General features: G+C 39.8%; 1 protein-coding gene across 1 annotated transcript in view; it reads left to right on the forward strand.

The window, feature by feature from the left end:
* The window catches only part of LRP1B (LDL receptor related protein 1B), a 477,945-nt gene that overhangs the window by 204,082 nt on the left and 254,144 nt on the right, over positions 1-19,719 (forward strand). Inside the window, exon 7 of the mRNA XM_059852348.1 lies at positions 2,920-3,082. Within this exon, the coding sequence (XP_059708331.1) occupies positions 2,920-3,082 (163 nt within the window). The remainder of the gene's footprint in view (positions 1-2,919; positions 3,083-19,719) is intronic.

Raw genomic sequence — 19,719 nt, forward strand, 5'->3', positions numbered from 1 at the left:
CTTTTTCACAATTAGATGCACATCTTATCCTCCTTCTTTAAACACAGTAAAGACAAATATGTGATTTACATCCTAGCCTTAACTATTCCATCTGCTAAGAATAAATCCCTTATTTTTTCTTGCTATACTCTTAATTGTTTCTCTCCCCCCACCCCTTACTAAATCTAGCCAAACTTTTAACTCTTTCAGTTTCTTAAACCCTTGATTCAGGACATCTGTCTGGCAGTCTGTTCTTCTGAAGAAAATTGCTGTGAATTAATGTGTTTCTTGTTCTGGAAACTCTGTGATAAAAGTGATGAAACATGGCATACTCTGGAAAGAGCAGCTTTACAAGGAATGCAGTTGGAATGAGCCTAAACCTCTCCAACAGCCCGTGCTGCTGGGAGCTCCAAGCCCTTCCCAAACCCTGCTGGGCAGGAATCTTGCATAAATAAGTGTTCACAGCTACCAATGCTGTTTGACACAAAGTTTATGGTGTGGCATTGCTTCTGGATGTCTCACTTTTCCTGGAATGTTTCAGTTTTAGCTACCTAATACAAATGGTTATCCCTAATATGACCTTGAACAAATTATTCTTGGTTTCCATAAAAAAACCCAAGTGATTTGGTGCAATTTCTTGTGATGTGTTACCAAAAACCTGAGGGAAGAACAGAGCAAACATTTTATAACTGTAATACTGCTATGTTAACAAATCCAATAACCTGTGTGTGACGTGCCTTTCACATATATATCACTTTTATCTCAAAATAGGTACATTTTTCACACAATAAGAAAAACTCCTCCAACAGGCTGCTACTTAACCTTGTTCCTTTTCATCCACCTCCCAGTGTACAGCAATCTTCTAGAGCTCTCATTGCAGGAATTTAATTACTAGTTTTATTTCTACAAATGCTTGAAATTGGATCCCTTTTGTACCTTTTGTCCCATTTAAACAATATTTTCTGAAATGCTTCTGTTACACAGAAGCTTATCTGCAATTTTCAAAAGTCTCCCTGAATCAGTAAACCATAAATTTTTTCATTCCACAAACCCAACTTTAGAAAATGGTAAGCAGGCACATTGAAAATGCTTTAACTATTACTGATTTCCAGAAGCACAGAGTTTTCTTCTGGCATTTTTAAAAGCATGTCCTTTATTTTGCTTGGAAAAAGGGAGGAGAAAAAACAAAAGTGTTTTCTTCCTATTGTCTGAAATATATCAGTGCTCACATATCTCTCAGTGCATCAGACATTGGCCTTCTCTGGAGTTTGGATATTGGGCTAAATGGAGCATTTCTTTATTCTGGCTCAGCAGATCTTGGTAATAAGAGCTATCAGGCACAATATTCCCTTTGAATTAAAAGGGAAATGAGTAGTGGAAGGGCAGGAATGGGAGAGACAGAAGACAGCAGTGAACTGTGTAACGGGGTGGCTGAGGTGGGATACAGTTGGTGTTCCTGGTATTTCACTCAGTAAATCCTATTTAAGTTACCTGCACTTTGAAGGACAATAAATGATCTTCCATGTCTGTTTTAAGTACAAGGCTCATAAGCCCTGAGTTATCATCAAAAACTCAATGAATACAATTTTTGTTCAATCAAGTTTACTTACCACTCTCCAGTGCAGCGTGGATGTGATGGAGGCAACTTTTTTTTTTTTTTTTGTATTGTGGAAAGCAAACCTAAAAATCCCACATCTGAAGAATTATAAAATTACAGAAAACTAAAAGATAAAAAAAATAAAACCAGCTTCTCTATGTAATGATATTTTATCACATCTGGCTTTTCTCATCATGACAGAATCTCAGCTTATGTTAGCACTATTTTGAAAGTACTGCAGTATAATAAACATATTTAAGTTTTTTAAATCAAAAATCATTGATCATTGAAAACATTTAACAGGATATATTTTTCTATTAATTGCAGTATTCTTTATTAAAGAATAACTAATTCTGTCCTACACAGTGGTATCAATACAATACTGTCAATAATAAGAGGAAGAAAGAAATATTAGTCAAATAAAATTTATAAAGTTATGTTCTTTGCACTTCTCTGTACTTTTGCTTACTGTAACAATGAGACAGTGCATGGGGAGGTCAGCTGATTTATAAGAAAAATGGAGGATTTATAAGGCATTTACAGAGAGTGGTTCCAGGATCCCAGAAGGAAAAGAATGGAGGGAGCAGCTGTGTTGGGGTGTTGTGAAGCTGCCACAGAGGCATGAGAAGGAAAACTTGGTTGTTAGTGAATGTGTCTGCATTATCACAGAAAATTTACTTCAATGCTACTTCTTCTGGCAACTATCAGAAATCTGGCATCATCCAGATACCCCAGAACTACAAGAAAAAAGTATTTTAAATTAAAATGAATGCATAGATAAGGTGGTTTTAGATGTGCATATCCCATTTTATTTATTTCTATTAAGTATTTCTGGTCTGCTTTTAGTCCCCTTCAAATATAACCAACAAACCCCTTTAAGCTTTACCAAGGTGCCATCCCCAGGGTCTGGCAGACACCCTGGAGCACAAAATGCAGAATCTGAGTGACTTCAGAGCTGCCTTCCCCAGCAGCCAGGCACCACCTGTGCTCCAGCTGTTTCACAGGTGCACCATCATTCAGTGGTGCTGCTTCTGAGGAGACCATAAAAAAATCACAATGACAGACTCAAAAATATTTAACAGAGCTCAAAACAAACGTGCATCTTTCAAACCACTGTGCTTGCAATCAGATGTCTGTACTTAACAAGGAAAAAATTGTCCCCAACCCCTATTTGTGTATTGAGAACTGGATTCCTTATTAGAAACCCTGTAATAGATGTAAAGCAGCTGGAGATCTTTAAGTGAGTGGAGCATCTGCTGGCAGAGCAGCCAGCACTCGCTTACTTGGATTGAAACTGCACTCCTGAGCTCCTTTTCCTTTCTTTTTTTCCTTTTTTTGGGCAGATGTGCAGCAAATAGCCATGGACTGGATCACGGGGAACTTTTACTTTGTGGATCACGTCAGTGACAGGATCTTTGTCTGCAGCCAGAATGGCTCAGTGTGTGTGACCCTCATCGAGCTGGACCTGAGCAACCCCAAGGCCATAGCTGTTGATCCAACATCAGGGTAAGGCTCTTTCTTTGCACTAGGGCTAATTTCACATGAGTCTGTGACTGCACATCATGTATCTGTTCCATGCAGGTGTTTTAATCACTGTTTTTCCTTTGCTGCATTGAGTTACTTGCACAGTTGCTATACTAAAGCAATAATGTGTAATGAACTCGGAGCAAATAGTTAACTGTGTTAATTGCCATAATTATTGCAGCATGTGCCTTGTGACTTCTCAAAATGGAATCAAAACTGAGAAAGCAATTTAATCTCTACTTGTCACAACATTTGCTTTTGTGTTTGCTTCTCTGTAAGTTGTGCTTCTAACTAAAGCATGTGGGAGAGGAATTTTTGAAGGATTTTTATGCTCTATCCCCTCATTTACAGGAAAATAGGAAATGAGTTCACTGAGCTTATTTACACAAAAAAAAGTGGAAGAATTTTACTATTCTTTAGAGGGTCAGCTCTAATGGTAAAATTACCATTTTCTGTTCCACAGATAACTACATTCAGTACCAGTTGGGAATTAAGCCTTGCTTAAAATACAGAGTACTAAATGTCCTCCAATTTATAATATCCACCAGCTGGGAAAAGTTTTTAAGCAATAATGATGTGAAAGCATTACTAAATAGGAGTAGGAATAGGATCAAATTAATTTATAACTAAATTTTGGTAATGGTTTTGAGCAAAGATTTTACCTTGGTTTTATTAGTCAGTAAGTAGTTCAGACCAAAATCCCTGATGGAATATGTCCTAAACTGCCATAAGCCCCTTCTCAACAAATACAAAAATATTTACAGTAGAACAGCTTGTCATCCATATGTGGACTTTTGTCAGTCTTTATTTAAAGCCTGAACGAATATTAAGAAGCATTATCACAATGACTTCAATTCTGACAGGAACAGCTTGCATGTAAAGTTTACAAAGAAGTTTGATAATGTGATCTCGAGTGTAGCTGTATTTCTCTCTGCAGCAGATGGTAAGCTTGACTTGATCTGACTGCAGAGTTGTTTAAAAAGAAAAATAAAAATTCATGTAGAAATTGATTTTCTGCAAGTTCTGATCTGAAAGAACTTGAAGCTTTCAAATTTGCTGACAGCAGCCTTTTTTCTATGCCTTTACTTGTATATTCTTTGCTGGATTTACTGGATGAATCCAAAGCTTGTCATTAGCTAATCTTAACTGTCAGGGATGTAGGAATTGTGCCCAAGCCTTTGGTTTTGTGAGGAGGGACAGAAAAATGAAAGATTTCAATTGTTATCTGCTGGCTACAAACCATTGCTGCTCAGAGCCACCTGTGCAGTGCAAGGTGAAGAGTGGAGGCTGTGGGGAGAGGGAGGTGCTGGCCTGAGGGTAAAATATCAAGTGACCATGATATTTTACACTGGTTCTGATTCTTATTCAGCAATCTCCATTTATTTAGTGGTGAAAAGACAGTGTGGAAAATTTTATCAGAGTGCATGTTTTGCAGCAGTTATTTCATTACTGTTTTTTTGGGGGCATTTTTATTAATTAGTTGATGTATGTTCTGTTAATTGGATACCTAACATACATTTTAACTGCTAAGGCCCAATTTATATATTAATTATTAGTTTTTGACTGGGTTTTGGTCCAGAATGTAAACAGATAATGAAAAATCATTCTGGCTATTTAAAAAAAAAAAAATCTCCTTATCCTTTCTTTTGTCTTTTGTTTTCTGTCCTTTTTTTCTTTTAACCCTTTCACGCTGCTCATAGTTGAGATTATTTTGGTGTCAGAGTTTTAGGGTGGTATTGCTGACTTGATAACTTAGTGGGTTTATTTTATTTAAGAAATGACAAAAGCATCCATATTAAAACCTTTAGTGCAAGTTGAGCTCTGGATGAGCTGCTGCTCACACAGAGGGGACCATTTCCAATGCTAAGAAATTCAGAGTGTGATCCCAAGCCTTTAGGTCTGTGATAAACTTCCTGCAGTAGCACAGGGTCAAGCCCTGCTATTCTTGCATGTTCACATCCCTGTGTTAGGAGTCTAGTTATGTCATGAACCAGAAATTCTGCTTTTATCCATAAAACAACCAAGGCATGGTGGAAAATTTGCTCATTCCAAATGGTTTCCCTTGCTGCACTCAGGAATATCTTTTGCAAGTGTGGTTAATTTTACATCTGTGTGCCTGCAAGTTCTGTATGATGTTTAGTGGTGATGGTTTGATACATTCTCCTGTGAGCTTACAATGGAACTTGAGCTACTGAGCCTCTTTCATATCACACAGGGAGTGAAAAAACTTTTCATAAAAGTTTCTTCTCATAAAACTGAATTTGAAATTAAGGAGAAGAAAAGATTTTGTTATTCATACAGCTCTTGAAGAGCCACGTTTGTTATGTTTCTCTTCCAAGCACGTTACTTTGGCTGGATTTCAGCACTTTATCAATCTGAACTGTGTCTGATGTTTTGGTTATTCCAGACTAGATGTAATGCACATCCACCAGAAAAATCCCTGCTTCCCTCAGGGAGCTGGTAACTTACCCAGTGAGGGGTTTTGCAGTGCTGGTACTCCTCTGTTACATCAACTAATTGTCAGTTAAGGGTAGCACAGTGTAAGTATCAGACCTGTGGCAAGGAGAGCATTTCCAGGGGCAGAGAATGTGCCTCCACTGATCCCTGGGAGCACTTCAGAGCCCAGACACAGCAGTGAAACATGGACTGAAGGGAAAGCTGGGACAGGACAGTAGGAAATAAAGTGGCAATTGGTAGCAGAGAGGGAGAATAAATTGTTTTACAATAATATATTATTTATCAAATGCCTTTGAACTAAGATGTTTGGCTCCATATGTCTGCAGTTGAGAGCTTTGATAAATTTTAATATGGGACTTCTTTTCTTCAGTGGTCAAGGAACAGAAGCAATTACTTTTGCTGGTCCATGAAATTGGTGTAAAATTGATGATGGTGCTGCTGACTGTCAACATGAAACAAATACAAGCTGGGTTAGAATGGGTTTAGCTGAGATCCTCAGTTCAGGTCTGCTGTACTCATGGGGAATGGTTTTTCAAAGTATTCCAGCCAGTATTCCATTGGCATATTCATGGGACTCTGATCACCAGTCATTGAGGTGGGGAAGGTAACATGTTTAAAACTCACAGGAGGATAGATTAGGTTCTCTCTCAGCTCTGCCACAACCAGCTAAATGGCTCTACACAGAGCATTTTCTTTTTTTATGGCTCTGCATCTCTTTGGATTCAATAAGAAGCATGCAATGCCTGTTGTTCAAGCTATGTGATATTTGAATGCATTCAGGAACATTAGGAATTAATATTGTGGAATGGTAACTGTGCACATCCTCATATTTATTCTGTAAATATGTCTACCTAATTGCCCCCAGGGTTCAAGGCAAATTGTAGCCTTCCACTGCACCACAATGGCCATGGAGAATGTACTGCATCATTTTACAGAGCAAAAATGCCTTGGAGCAGGGGGATGTGCTGCAGTTCCCTCCCAACACTTCAGTCCTGGTCATACTGCTCAGACATCTGATATATATGCAATAATATAAATACCAGGGTGCTTTAATTTCTCTTCATACCCATTGTCTGATTTCTTTGGGAATGGCAGAAAATGGGGAAAGGACAGGAAGAGCAGATGAGGCTGCAGCCTTGGGGCTACTCCTGGTTCCAGAAATGTGCAGCTTGTGCCAATGGCTGTGATGCTCTTTTGGGATGCCAGCCACAACTTTCTACTTTGTTTCCCAGGCTTATGGAAAAGGATGAACTTCAAGGAGGTGAGGTTTGAAATGTGGATGGTATTGATGTGGCATCCACTGACAAAACTGTTCAAGCATAAGGAGATGTGTGACTAGAGGTTCCACAGGGTGACATTGCAAAAAGGATGTGGAGAGAAGGGCTGGAGCATGGAAGGATGTGTGGAGCAGAGTGACGAGCAGTTATGGACTCCATAGAATCATCACAGAATTCCAGAAGAGTTTGGGTCAGAAAGGACCTGAAAACTCAGCCAGTTCTACCCTTTGTCATGGCAGGGACACCTTCCACTAGCCCAGGGTGCTCCAAGCCCTGTCCATTCTGGCCTTGGGCACTGCCAGGGATGAGGCAGCCACAGCTTCTCTGGGCACCCTGTGCCAGGCCTCACTTCCTTACAGGGACAAATCTCTTCCCAGTATCCCGTCTGACCCTGCCCTCCTTCAGTGGGAAGCCATTCCCCCTTGTCCTGTCCCTCCATCCCTTGTCCCCAGACCCTCTCCAGCTCTCCTGGAGCCCCTTTAGGCTCTGGAAGGGGCTCTGAGGTCTCCCCAGAGCCTTCCCATTCCCCCCCTGAACACCCCCAGCTCTCCCAGCCTGGCTCCAGAGCAGAGGGGCTCCAGCCCTGGGAGCATCTTTGTGGCCTCCAGGAGTTTCTCCGGCAGCTCCATGTCCTGTGCTGAGGATCCCAGGGCTGGAGGCAGCTCTGCAGGTGGGGTCTCACCTGGACCTGTCCACTCTGCTTGTGATCAGCCAGGACCTGGGTGGCTTTCTGGGCTGCCAGGGCACACTGGAGGCCAATAAAGGAGAGGCTGGATTGAGGGGGAGAAGATAGAGAGGGAAAAGAACCAGAGGGGATGAACAATTGAGTCATTGCTGGAGTCATTCAAACTTGTGACTGCCATTTATAAGTTGTATTAGGAACAAAGGGGAGAAAAGACTTCTAAAGAGATTTGTAAAAGGAGCAAGCTCACATTTTAATACTGCAACAGTGTGTGTCATGTAAATATTTGAATAAATCTTTTAATCGGCTTTTCTTTCTGCTATGGTGTAGAAATACAAAAAAACCCACAGGCTCCAGTTATTTCTTCCACACAGCATTTGTGAATGCATTCAAAAAGAGATTGTGTTATGATTGAAGAACAACAGCTATTAATGTGTTATGGTGTTATGTTCCATTTCTTGGTAATGTTAGTGAGTCAGGAAAAAACAAACAAATCCACAACAGAAAAATCCCCAAAAAAACAAAAACTCTGTTGCATTTTAAGTCTGTAATAGCAATCATTTGATACCTCTGGGATTAACAAAGGGGAACGGGGGAAACAAGTGAAGAATTAACAGCTGAAGTTGTCTACTTCATCATCTCAGAAATTTATTCCAAGGAAAAAATATAAAAATATTATTCTGCGAACTTCCTCGCTGATTCTGAAGATGCTAAGCACAGATTTCTTCTGTGGCTCAAATCAAAGCCACAGTATGAACATAATAATGATAATTAAAAATACACGCTGTCACTGTGTAAAACACAGTAGGGAAATTTGCCTCTGTCTAAAATTTCAGAAGGCAGCAGGAAGCAAGGGGGTAAGAAGGTATTTTGAAATTCAGCCTTCTGTATGAGAACAGAGTTGAACAGCAGCTTTAAGAAACCACCTTTGAAGGATCTGGAAGAAGAATAATAAGAAATATTGAATCTTGCCTTTTAGTTTTTTTTTTTCTTTTGGATTTACTTTTGAATTTATGCTACCTCTCAAGTCTGGTAGAGGTAAGAGGAGAAAATTGGGGGTTGGCCATCCCCCTGTTGTGACCAGGGTGTTTAGATGCTGTTCCAAATGTTTTTTCTCAAGCTGTGTGTGACCATCCTTGTGGGATGTTTGCTTTTCTTGGTCAGATCAAAATGCAATGCGAGGTCCACCAAGCACTTTTCACTAAAAATTGAAAGGAATGAAAAAATTTACACATCATTGAATGAAAAGTTTTCCTTCTTAGAGAGCCATGGTCAGGAGATGGTGCCTGGGGTCTGGAAAAGCCATCCCAGAGGATGGAAAACAGACCTTAGAGTCAAAGAGATGGAAGGTATAAATAGAAAGAGTTTTGGGCTGACAACTCAACCTGTTTGGCATCATGGTTAGCCATGTAAGCCAGTAAGAGCTGTCCTGCTTGGTGGGATTTTGGACAGAAGATGGGTGAGGTCTCTGATGGAATGTTTGATGGGATAGAACCCAAAGCCAGCCCTGAAATGCTGCATTAATAAATCCACAACAGCCAGCAAAGAGCAAATCAGCTGGTGAGGGGTGGAGAGAGACCTTTGTGAAACAAATTTATTGGCAGTCGTTTGTTTTTTCTTCTCTTTCTGTACCTATGTATTTCCAAAAAAAAAAAAAAAATCAAGCCACAAATGCAATTTGTATTAGGCACAAGGAACTGAGCTTGCATTCAATTCATATTTGCCTGGAGGTATCAGTGAGGAGCTGAAAATCTTTGCAGGGAGGAAGAGTAGAAATTCAAAAATGAGGGGAGGTCAAACCATATTTTTTTTTCTTTGTTTGCTTCATTGTTATTTAGACAAGAGAGTAGTTCAGGGTAAAAATAAAACATCTGCACTTATTGTCTGCTGCCTGTTTTATTCTCTTTTTACTCTCTTGCCTTTGAGCTTTTATAGCAGCCATTGGGCTTAGGAGAGACTCTGAGTCTTAAAACTTTGGGGTTTTTTTTCCCTATCAGATTAGTCACCATTTTCTGCTGATCAAAGAGGATAGTTATCATCATTAAAGCTCACTTTTAAACAGCCAAATCATTAGTGGTTTAATAACATGCCATTATTAAAAGAGCTCAGCTCCTTTTCTTGTCACAAAGATTTTCAAAGAGCTGTAAGATACATATAAGATTCACTCACTTCAAAAAACTTAAAAATGGCCTGAAAAGGAATCTTAAAAAAATCATGAAAAAAAAACTCCAACAAAACAAACAAACAAAAAAAACCCCTCAAACCAAAAAAACACAAAAAACTTTGTAGTAACTAATCATAACTAATCATAGTATGAAAGTTTTCATTAAGAATTCATATTTTGTTGCTCGTCCTCCCCCTCCACAACCTTTTTCAGGCTGTGAACAGTTGGAGAAGGTGTAATAGAGGAGCCAAAATAAGATGAGAGAAGAAAAGTTACTTAATCAGACCAAAAAAAACCCCACAAAACACTCTTTTAAAAATTATTTCCACTTCTTTTTTTATCCCTTTAGCTCAAATGCTTGCTAGAAAATTGTGAAAGAAAGATTTTTGTCTGATCTCAGGTTTTACAAAACTGCCTCCAGTTCCGTGCTCTTCCATCTTTTAATTTTAATTGTTGTCACTAAACTGAGACAGCAAACTCTTTCACCTTTGCATTTCCCCCTGGATCTTTTCTCCCTTGCAACTTCGATTCCAGTGCAGCAGCACAGGTCTGCTCCCTGGGAAACCTTGTGGCTGCTGCTCTTGGTAAGAAAAAGAAGCAAGAGATGTTGTCACATGTTGAAGACAGGTTCTGATGTGAATTAGAGCACTGCAAGAGTGGAAAAGCAGAACAACTTGTCCATTTCTGAGTCTCCTTCACAAAAAAAAAACAAACAAACAAAAAAAAAAAAAAAAAAAAAAAACCAAAAAAACCCCAAATTCTAATTCACAGATCTTGGGTAATTCCAAGAACAGAAGAGCATTTTGAGCAGAAGTTTAATTAGTGAAGACTGTTCTCCTTCCCAAAATAAGGTGATACATTGATTCTGCATTCATGTGCAAACAGAAGATAGGAGAAATTATAGTTCTTTTTAACAGCAAACTAAAAAATAAATAAAATTTGATTTATTAACATGGAAAGTTATGAGCTTGTATGAAAAATCAGCTAATTCAGTTGAAAAGGACTCAGAGTCACTGACAAATCTAAAGGGGTTAAAATACCAAGCATGTGACCTAACTGCATTAAAAAGGAACTCATTCACAAGGTCAGGTTATTGGTCTGGATTGAAGTGACAAATATAATCAAAACAATAAAAATAGAATAGGTTTGGTACATGCATGTTCTCAAGTAATGATGTGTGTGCTATTGTGCATTTTCATGAATCAAACATTGCTGAAAATAAAGATGGATGAGTATAATTAACATCCAGTCTAACAGACTCTGAAGGTGAGCTGTATTTGGTGCCCAATCCGAGCTGCATTCAGAGGAAAAAAAAGTACTGGTAGCAGTGACAAAGGATGTATTTTTTGATAATAATCCTTTGTGAAAGAGCTGGCAAGGTGAACATTGGCAATGTTATTAGAATAGTTCAGAACTGATGTTCTGAGACTTGGTGTTATAACAATACTGCCTGGAGAATAAGAAGCTAACTAGAGTAATACTGGTGAAGCATGAACCAAAGTGAGCCTTTTTTCTTATGCAGCTTGTGCCCAGTAATGGATTTCATATATTGCTACTAACAGGAACAACATTTGAGTAGTGTCAGCAAGTATGAAAAAAAAAAAAAATCAGTGGGAATAAAATACAAAAACATTTGTGGAATTGCAAGATAGCTGTGGTTTGTAAAAATAAAAAAAATAAAAAAAAACCCAAAAAAATCTTGTAATTCAGTAAAACTTTTCTTCATTTATCCCAAGTTTGGTGCAGAGGAGCACAAAGGGAGTGTGGTGCCTCTCTCAGGGGCTCAGGTTCTCCTGAGCTGCCAAACCTCAGCATCTTCATTACCCAAACCAGCTCTGCCCTGTGCTTGTGGGCCCTAAACATCAGAGGTGGCTCAGCAAACCAGGCTGGGCACCAATAAAACTCTGAGCTGCACTGCCTGGGGCCATCCACAGCTGATCCAACACATCCTCCCACCCAGCTTCACACCTCCCTGTGGGATTGGAGTCCTTACTCTGCTGCCTCTCCTCACACCCCTCACCCTCAGCCCTTCACTAATTAAGCTTCTAATTAAGCTTCTACTCGAAGTGCTCTTCTTTTACCGCAGACCTATGAATTACAAAAATATATATAAATATATTTTTAATAACTGAAATGCCCAGGCAAAAGCTACATGCTTTAAGTCACCCTATCAGTGATTTTCTTCAAGTTGAAAGCAATTAAGCTGAAAGAATTGAGGCCACTTTGTTTCTGAATGAGAATATAAATGGGAGTTTAAGGCTCCATAATGCATGGACATAATGTTCATGTCCATTTGAAGTCTCCTTTTTTTTTTTTTTTTATTTTATTACCTGATTGTCTTATTATCTAACCAGCTTCTGTAAGGTCATTTATGTGGAAGACAGGCTCTGATATAGAGCACTGCATGAGGGAAAGAACAGAATTGAAAATATAGCTGCTAAGGACTTTTTTTTTAGATGTACTTGCATTAGTCTAGACCTAAAAATGCCCATGTGTATATAGATAGATATTGATGGAGATTTTTTTCCCTGTAAAATGAAGAACATTAAAACAGGAACAAAAAGCTCATGTTTAACACAGATAGTGTATTATTGTGTTAGAAAGTTTTCCAAATCTGTTCTCCTAGTGCAGCCCACATATTTCTTGTGCTTTTCAACTGAGTCAGCATTGCAGTAGTGCAAAATTGTGCAAACCATGAATTTTCTAATAAGCTCTTGCCATGCCATTCTCTTCCTTCTTCCCACAAGATAAATAACCGCCTGTGTAGATGCCATGTTTGAAGCACAAAACCACTAAATCATAAAATATTCTGAGCTGGAAGGGACCCAAAAGGATCATTGAGTCCATTACTCTTGCTCTGGATTAACCAGAACCACCCAGAGTAACAAAAATGATGAATTTAGTCAATTCAGTTAATTCATCAGCAGTGTGATGATATCATCCTGATGGAGCTGCTGTTTTCTCAGGGCTGATTACATGGATGGCTATGTTTTTTAATATGTATTGATTTTCCAATTTTATTTTTTCCTGAGGTTTCTTGCATGTCAGTGGCCTTGTTTCTGTGCTCAGTTGGGTGAACATGCCTTCCTGGAGCTCAGCTGCAGCATGACCCCTTTTGGTAGAGGATACAGAAAAGCTGGGGGAAATCTGGAGATATTAATAGGAAATAAAAAAATGTGAAAACCTCATGGCCTGTGTAAAACTTGCAGGAACTGTGGTAACCTATTCTAGAAGAGAAAATCCATACTATTCCTATAGAAGACTGGTAGAACAGCAAGGTAGATTTTAATTCTTATTGAAGAAAGAACAGAAAGAATAATTCTAATTAGCAGATACAGGTAAACAGAGGAAAAAAAATTCAAGTCTGAGGCAACCTTAGCATTTAACTGGTGTAGAATTCCCTCTGTCATTAGGACACTTGGGACTGTCTGCCTGGAAGGGATTCAAGGTCCAGCCTTGGATTTCACATCAGGATGTCTGTGTGTGCAGGTCTGTAAGCTGATAATGTCAAAGAATGGTGTGCTAGAAGAATAAATGTCAATAATTCTATTTACTAAGGTTTCAGTGCTCCTATTTAAAAGTATGGCTGAATCAGTACCAAAGTAACCTTTTGTTTTGTTTCTCTGCTTGGAGGAATTTGAGAGATTGTAAGGAAAATGGGTCAAAACATAAATTCTAGGAAGTTTTGTTTTCTTCTTTTAGAGGATTTCCTACAAATGAAACTGCAAATTGGATTTTAAATGGATTTTAATACCAAAAATTTATCCTGGAACACATTCACAAGTTCCTACCCACAAGCTGCATCCTCACTTTTTAGGAATTGCCTTGATTTGAGGGTTAGATTGTGAGTTCAATAGTTTAGTTTTGTGTTCATAAAGCAGCACAGCAGCTTTCTCACCTGGTGGTTGAGAAGGCAAATTGCTGCCTTGGGTGGAAGGTTGTGGCCACTGGGGGTGAGGAGCAGGAGCAGCTTTCTGGGTCTGGAGTGAAGGCACTTGAGACAGCAATTCGTGTTTGGACTCAGGTGTTTATTATTTCTTATCAGTGAAGCAGTCTCACTGCTGTGAGTTTGGCAGCAAGGCACAAAATGCCCAACAATGTTCCAAGGGCTTTTAAGACTGAACTATCCAATTAAGAGCTGGCACCTGGATTCTTTTCCCTCTAACCCAATAACTGATCCCAAAGAGCCACCAGTGCAGACTTTTCTGTCCAATTACAAAATGCCAACCAAACCCATGGAGAAGGAGGAAGAAGCAGCATGAAGAAGAAATCCAGGACAACACCCTGTGCCCTCCATCTCCCTTCCATCCACAAAACACTAAAAACCCCAAAAACCTCAATTTCTCACCCAGTGACACACCTACACTGCTCTCTGTAATCTATTTCACACTTCTGTGGATTCCAGTCTATCTTGAAGTGTAGGAAACTTTGTCCATGAGTGAGGGTCAGAGTCAGAGCTCCCCTGAGGGTCAGGGCACCCCAGAGCAGACAGGGAAATATTCCCAGTGCTCTGGGTTTCCATACTTTGCTGTGTTTGATCAGCCATGGAGCTGTTGAATAAACTGTCCAAAGTTATCTATTGAAACACAACTGTGTCAGCCCTCAGTGGAAGGAGAATCAATTTCTGCTTCACCATCCTGAAAACTCCAGCAAAAGTCCTCAAAGTGTGGGAGCACTGGCTCTCTCTTGGTTCTGAAATGAATGTGCTCTGTGCTAGAAACTTCTAAAGCTTTCGAAGTTTGCTCATTACCAGTTAGCTTGGGTTAGTTGGTTCATTTTCACACACAAACACGTTCATGTGCACACAAAAAACTTGGTCCAAATTTGCAGTTGGCCTCAGCCTTGGTGTTTCCAAGGAGCAGAAAATAGGACTTTGGGCAGTGTCCAGGCTGGCACTTAGAAAACTTGTTTACTTTGAATCAATGGGTAATTAGCTCACTGAGGAGGCAAAACTTTAGCACAGGGAAATCCAGGAAAAGGCCATCGAGTTAAAAAATAATCTCATTGACTCTGCTTCAGTTTTGTTTAGATCATTTTTATTCATTAGGATTTGACAGCAAATCGACAAACCCCAAAGCAAAATACTCAGGGATCTTTATTCAACAGATATTAAATGAAAATACCCCATTAATAGGAGGGTATTTGAACCCCACTGCCTCTTTTACATGCTGAGGAACCACTGCTTGCATTCTGAGAGCTTGGTAAGCTTTACAAACACAGGGCTTTGCTGACAGGCTTCTCCAGACCCAGGGATTGCACAGCACCACCTCTTGGCTGTTCTCATCCAGCAGAACAGAAATGCACTGTACTTTCTGCTGGCACAGCTCCTGGGGCTGAGCAGAAGGAGAGGAGAAAAAGCAAACTGCATTCCCAACAGGGATTACACTGCCTTCAACAGAAAATCAGACCTCTAACCAAAATATTTAAATTGGAACAGAACTCGGTTGACTACACCACGCCAAGCTCTTGTTTGGATTCCTGAGTGTCTGACATGGTTTACTGATGTGAAAACATTGCATCTTCTGAAAGTTCAAGGATTTGTTTGTTTGTTTGTTTTTATGTATGAATCTCTTTGTTAAATTACTGTTCTGGTACTTGTCACCTAGAGTTTTCTGACTGCAGCAATACTTTAGCAGAGCACAATACTTTGGTGTATGCAGCTGTCACTTCAGAAAACTTGATGTCTATTCTAACATTTTCAAAAGTGAAATCTTAATACTGGAATTTGTGCACGTGCCTAAACTTTCAATATGCTGGCAGCTTTATTTTGAAAGGTTTGAATGCCCACTGGTCTTACCCAATCCAGGGAACAGCTGAGACTGCTGAAGTGAGACTGCTTACATAATACATGTTGTGTCTGTGTATGATTTCCAAGACTTCAGGAGAGGATTCCTGTCTTTTGCTGGTGAATTGTTCTAGCCTGATCTTCTACGAGACACTGCTGCTTATGTATTTTTCACATAATTATACATATATATAGTTAAATAATACTTGATGAGCCACCTGTGTCCTCAGGCAGAAGTTTTGGCTGTGTTAAACTGCCTGTGATTGGGGATGAGGTTTTTGAAAATAACAGTCTCAGTGTCACAGGCAGAATCAGGCTCTGCAGCATCAAGCTTAAGCTGAGCAGCCATAATTACTGGGTAGGCTTGAAATTGTGGTTTAAATTCTGTGTGAGGTTCACTTCATTTGAGCTTGGGAGGATTTTGTGAAGAAGAATTCATTAATGTCTGGGAAGCAGTGGGAGACAGAGGTGTGAACACTGGTAAGTGCCTGTTTGGAAATGAGCAGCTTTGCATTCTGAGCAGGAGTTGAACAGAATCCATCTCTGTGCAAGGGTGTGAGGCAGCACTTATGTAAGGAAGCAGCAGTCACTCCTCAGAGCATGAGGAGGGTGTTCTGAAAAAATAACCAGTGGATGTAATCAGAGAATTCTGATTGCTCATGTCATGGGAAAATTTAAGGCAACACAGGAATTGCAATGCTTGCTAGCATTTGAATGCTTGGATTTGCACTTATAACATTTTTATGTGTATTTTTATTTTTGTTTTGTTCTGACTTATCTCACAGCCTGGAGATAAGCAACATAGATTCATACCTGCCCCACCTTGTCCAATTTGTATGGAAAAGCAGTAGAGATTAGAGGTAAAGGTTGAGAGGTTGCTTATTTTATCACATTCTTTGAAGGCAGAATAAATGAGCCTGTGACATTCTACAAGCAGGTTTTGTCTAAATTTCATATTCCATAATATTCAGAGAGGAGATTACATGAACTATACATCTTTGATTCTGTCAGTTGAAGATTATTGTCTCTAATTATCCTGTGAGCTGGCATGCAGAACAGTTTATTTGCCTCTTCTTGCAGTGACTTTTTAGCTACTTCAGGACAACTAGCAGATGCTTCCTTTAATCTAGACTAAGAAAACTCACTTCTTGCAACTTAAGCTTATTATCTATTCCCCACCACTAATAACTTCTTCATCCAAATTTCTAATTTTTTAGTTGCTTCACTCTATATAGTCTCTGCTTGGTCTCCATTTTCCTGGAAAGCTGCTGGAAGTAGGAAAGTTTGTTTGTTTCCTGGTGTAAACACTTGAGTGTAATACTTGCTGTTTATCTGGAGTTTTTTCTTTGGCACTGTGATAAAGCTGACTTGAGTTTGGATTCTGGTCAGGTGTTACCTTGGTAAAAGTGATTTAATGATTTGTATTTTCCTCTTCTTGCTACATGTTTTTCTGCTCCTGCTCTTTCTGAGCCCTTCCAGATGTTACTGCCTCACCTTTTAGATCCTTTCCTGAAGTGCTCTTGCAGATCCAGGTCCTCCCTGTCTTGTATCTGCATAGATGAGTCACTAATCATTATAAAGGGGGATTGTGGTATTTTCGGGGTCCCCTGGCGAAGGGAGGAAATTATCAATCTGACTCCATGTTCTTAGAAGGCTAATTTATTATTTTATGATATTATATTATAATAAAGAATGCTATACTAAAACTATACTAAAGAATAGAGAAAAGATACAGACAGAAGGTTTAACAAGATACTCATTAAAAACTTGCCTCTCTCCAGAGCCTAGACACAGCCTGACCATGGTTGGTCATTAAGTAAAAAACCATTCACATGGAACCAATCAAACAATGACCAGTTGGTAAACAATGTCCAAACCACCTTCCAAAGCAGCAAAACACAGGAGAAGCAATCAGATAATTATTGTTTTCATTTTTCTCTGAGGCTTCTCAGCTTTCCAGGAGAAGAAATCCTGGTGAAGGGATTTTTCAGAGAATATGACAGTGACAGGGGATTTTGCACAGGGGAAGCCATTTGGGATGGTTCTGTTGAAATCACACTACACAGACAGCTTTTCCTATACATCCTTCTCACCTGCATCCTCTTTCAGCTGGAACAGTGGGATGTCTAATTCCCTTCCCCATATTCCTTGCCTTCCATCCCTTACTTTTTGGTGCTGTTCAAAGCAAGATGTGTTCTTTATTCTGTGGCACACTGTTCATTATTTTAAAAGATAGTTTTCTGATGCCCAGCAGAACTTCAGAAAAGGATTTCTACTGAGTTTCCACTTCCATTTTTTAAAGTGACCCTGGGAGGTACGGAGGGACACAGCTGCCAGTGTGGGAGTGAGAACTCCTGTCTGTCATCACCTCAGTGCTGCACGACTTGGAGGAGGGTGAAGTTGGCAGCAGTTGCCTCTCAGCACAATAATGTGTAAGCTGGTTTCTGACCCTTCTGTAAAAAGGGAAGAAAAAGCCAAAAAAAACCCCACATGCAGGACAAGACTGTTGTAGCAGAAGTACAGATGCTGAGAGATGGAATGCAAAAGCTTTCTGACAAGAGATTTGTTACTGTAAATACCCACACACAGACCACAGGGCTGCATAAGGATATCCATGTCTTTCATCTCATGTGCTCCTTAGAGATATGGCTGTGCATGATCTGCTTCTCTCTTGCCAGTTAATAACAGGAAGTATTACTTTACTAAACCCCATTAGTAGTTTTCAGAAACATCAGCCTCAGAAATAAATCCATTTAGCCCCTAGCTTGTTCATCAAGTCTCTATTCATCTGTTCATACAAGCCATAAAGCTCTGCAGTGAACATGTAATTGTAATTAACATCATGGAGCAGTTACAGGGTGTGAATTGAACCTTTCATTTCCCAAATGGGGACATCTGAGACTGCTCAGCCTTCGTGGCTCCCAGTCAAGGGGCAGTGCTCTGAAACAGGGAGGTGAGAATAAATATCTAGTTAAGGAGCTAAGGAGTAGTGTGAAAAGGAGATGGATAAAGAGACTTAAAGAAAAGGTGGGAATTAGGGGACATAAAAAAAAAAGTAAAATGAATTTTCTTTTATTCTGGTTACAGATATAAAGAAAGAATATAAAGAAATTTCAATATTTAAAAAAGAAGCCTTGTGCAAGTGGGACAATGTCAGTCTTTGGCTTTGTTGTACAACGCTCTTGAGAAACTGTGCTGCACCTATTATTAGTATTTAAACTGGAATATTAATATTTTGATTGTAATATTTACTGTAAGCAGTGACGGGGCAGTGTTTTTGTGAGAGAGCCCGTGCATCTTTCTCTCATAGCAAGTGCATTTTCTTGAAAGCTGAACTTTGCCTCCTGCGTGCAAAAACCAACAGGATCTCACCAAAAATTTAAACAAGGACTTATGAGCAGTGAGTGCTCTGTGCCTGCTGCCAGTGCAGCTCTCCCCAGGCTGGGCCCTCGGTGCCCCCTGTGCCCTGTGGCACTTTCTGGGCTCTGCCAGATGGTGCTTTGGCCTTCTGTGAGATCATTATTGCTGAATGTTTTGGGGTATTTTATTGCCCAAAGACCAATGAGCTATATCACCTTGAAGGCATCAGCTTTAACAGGTGAAGGCAGCAGGTGATGCTGCAGATGAAAGGTTGATATTTTAATGTAGAGTTTTGCTTGCATTCCAGGATAGTAAGAATGCAATTAAAAATAGCAACAGCAAAGTGATCACGTCCTTCCTGCAGGCACTCACAGGCAAGCTCCAATCATCTCTCACAAATATGCTTTTCTTCATTTCTGTGTAAACTATTCTCAGTTGTAATATCACTTTAAAGAAGGAGTGGATGCATGTTGTGGTGCTTGGTTTAAGATGTATTAGTTAGCCCTAACACACCCACCAGGTAACAGGGTTGCAGGGGGGTGAAAGAAGTCACAGCTGAAAGTCCCACAGCTGTATTGAGGTCACTGACATCAGGGCAGTCCCCTTGTGGGGCAAACATTGCCATGGTCACCGTGGAAGTGTCTTGTGGACAGGGCTGAGTTTATCCATGTCTCACACCTCAGTGAGCAGCCAGCAGCTTGCTCCATTCCTGCAGCAGCAGGTCTGACCTTAGGCTCCTGCAAAGTGAAGCTCTGAGTTCCAGAAATCCAGGTGCCATTAGCACCAGGCAAGGACAAACTGGGATTTCAGTCAGCTGACAGTTTCCTTTCTTTCTCATTAGAGAAATACAATGCTGATTTGTGTATCAACACTTCTTTTCCTTTTGCCTCAATG

Source organism: Haemorhous mexicanus, chromosome 8, assembly GCF_027477595.1.
Source record: "Haemorhous mexicanus isolate bHaeMex1 chromosome 8, bHaeMex1.pri, whole genome shotgun sequence".
Lineage (NCBI taxonomy): Eukaryota > Metazoa > Chordata > Aves > Passeriformes > Fringillidae > Haemorhous > Haemorhous mexicanus.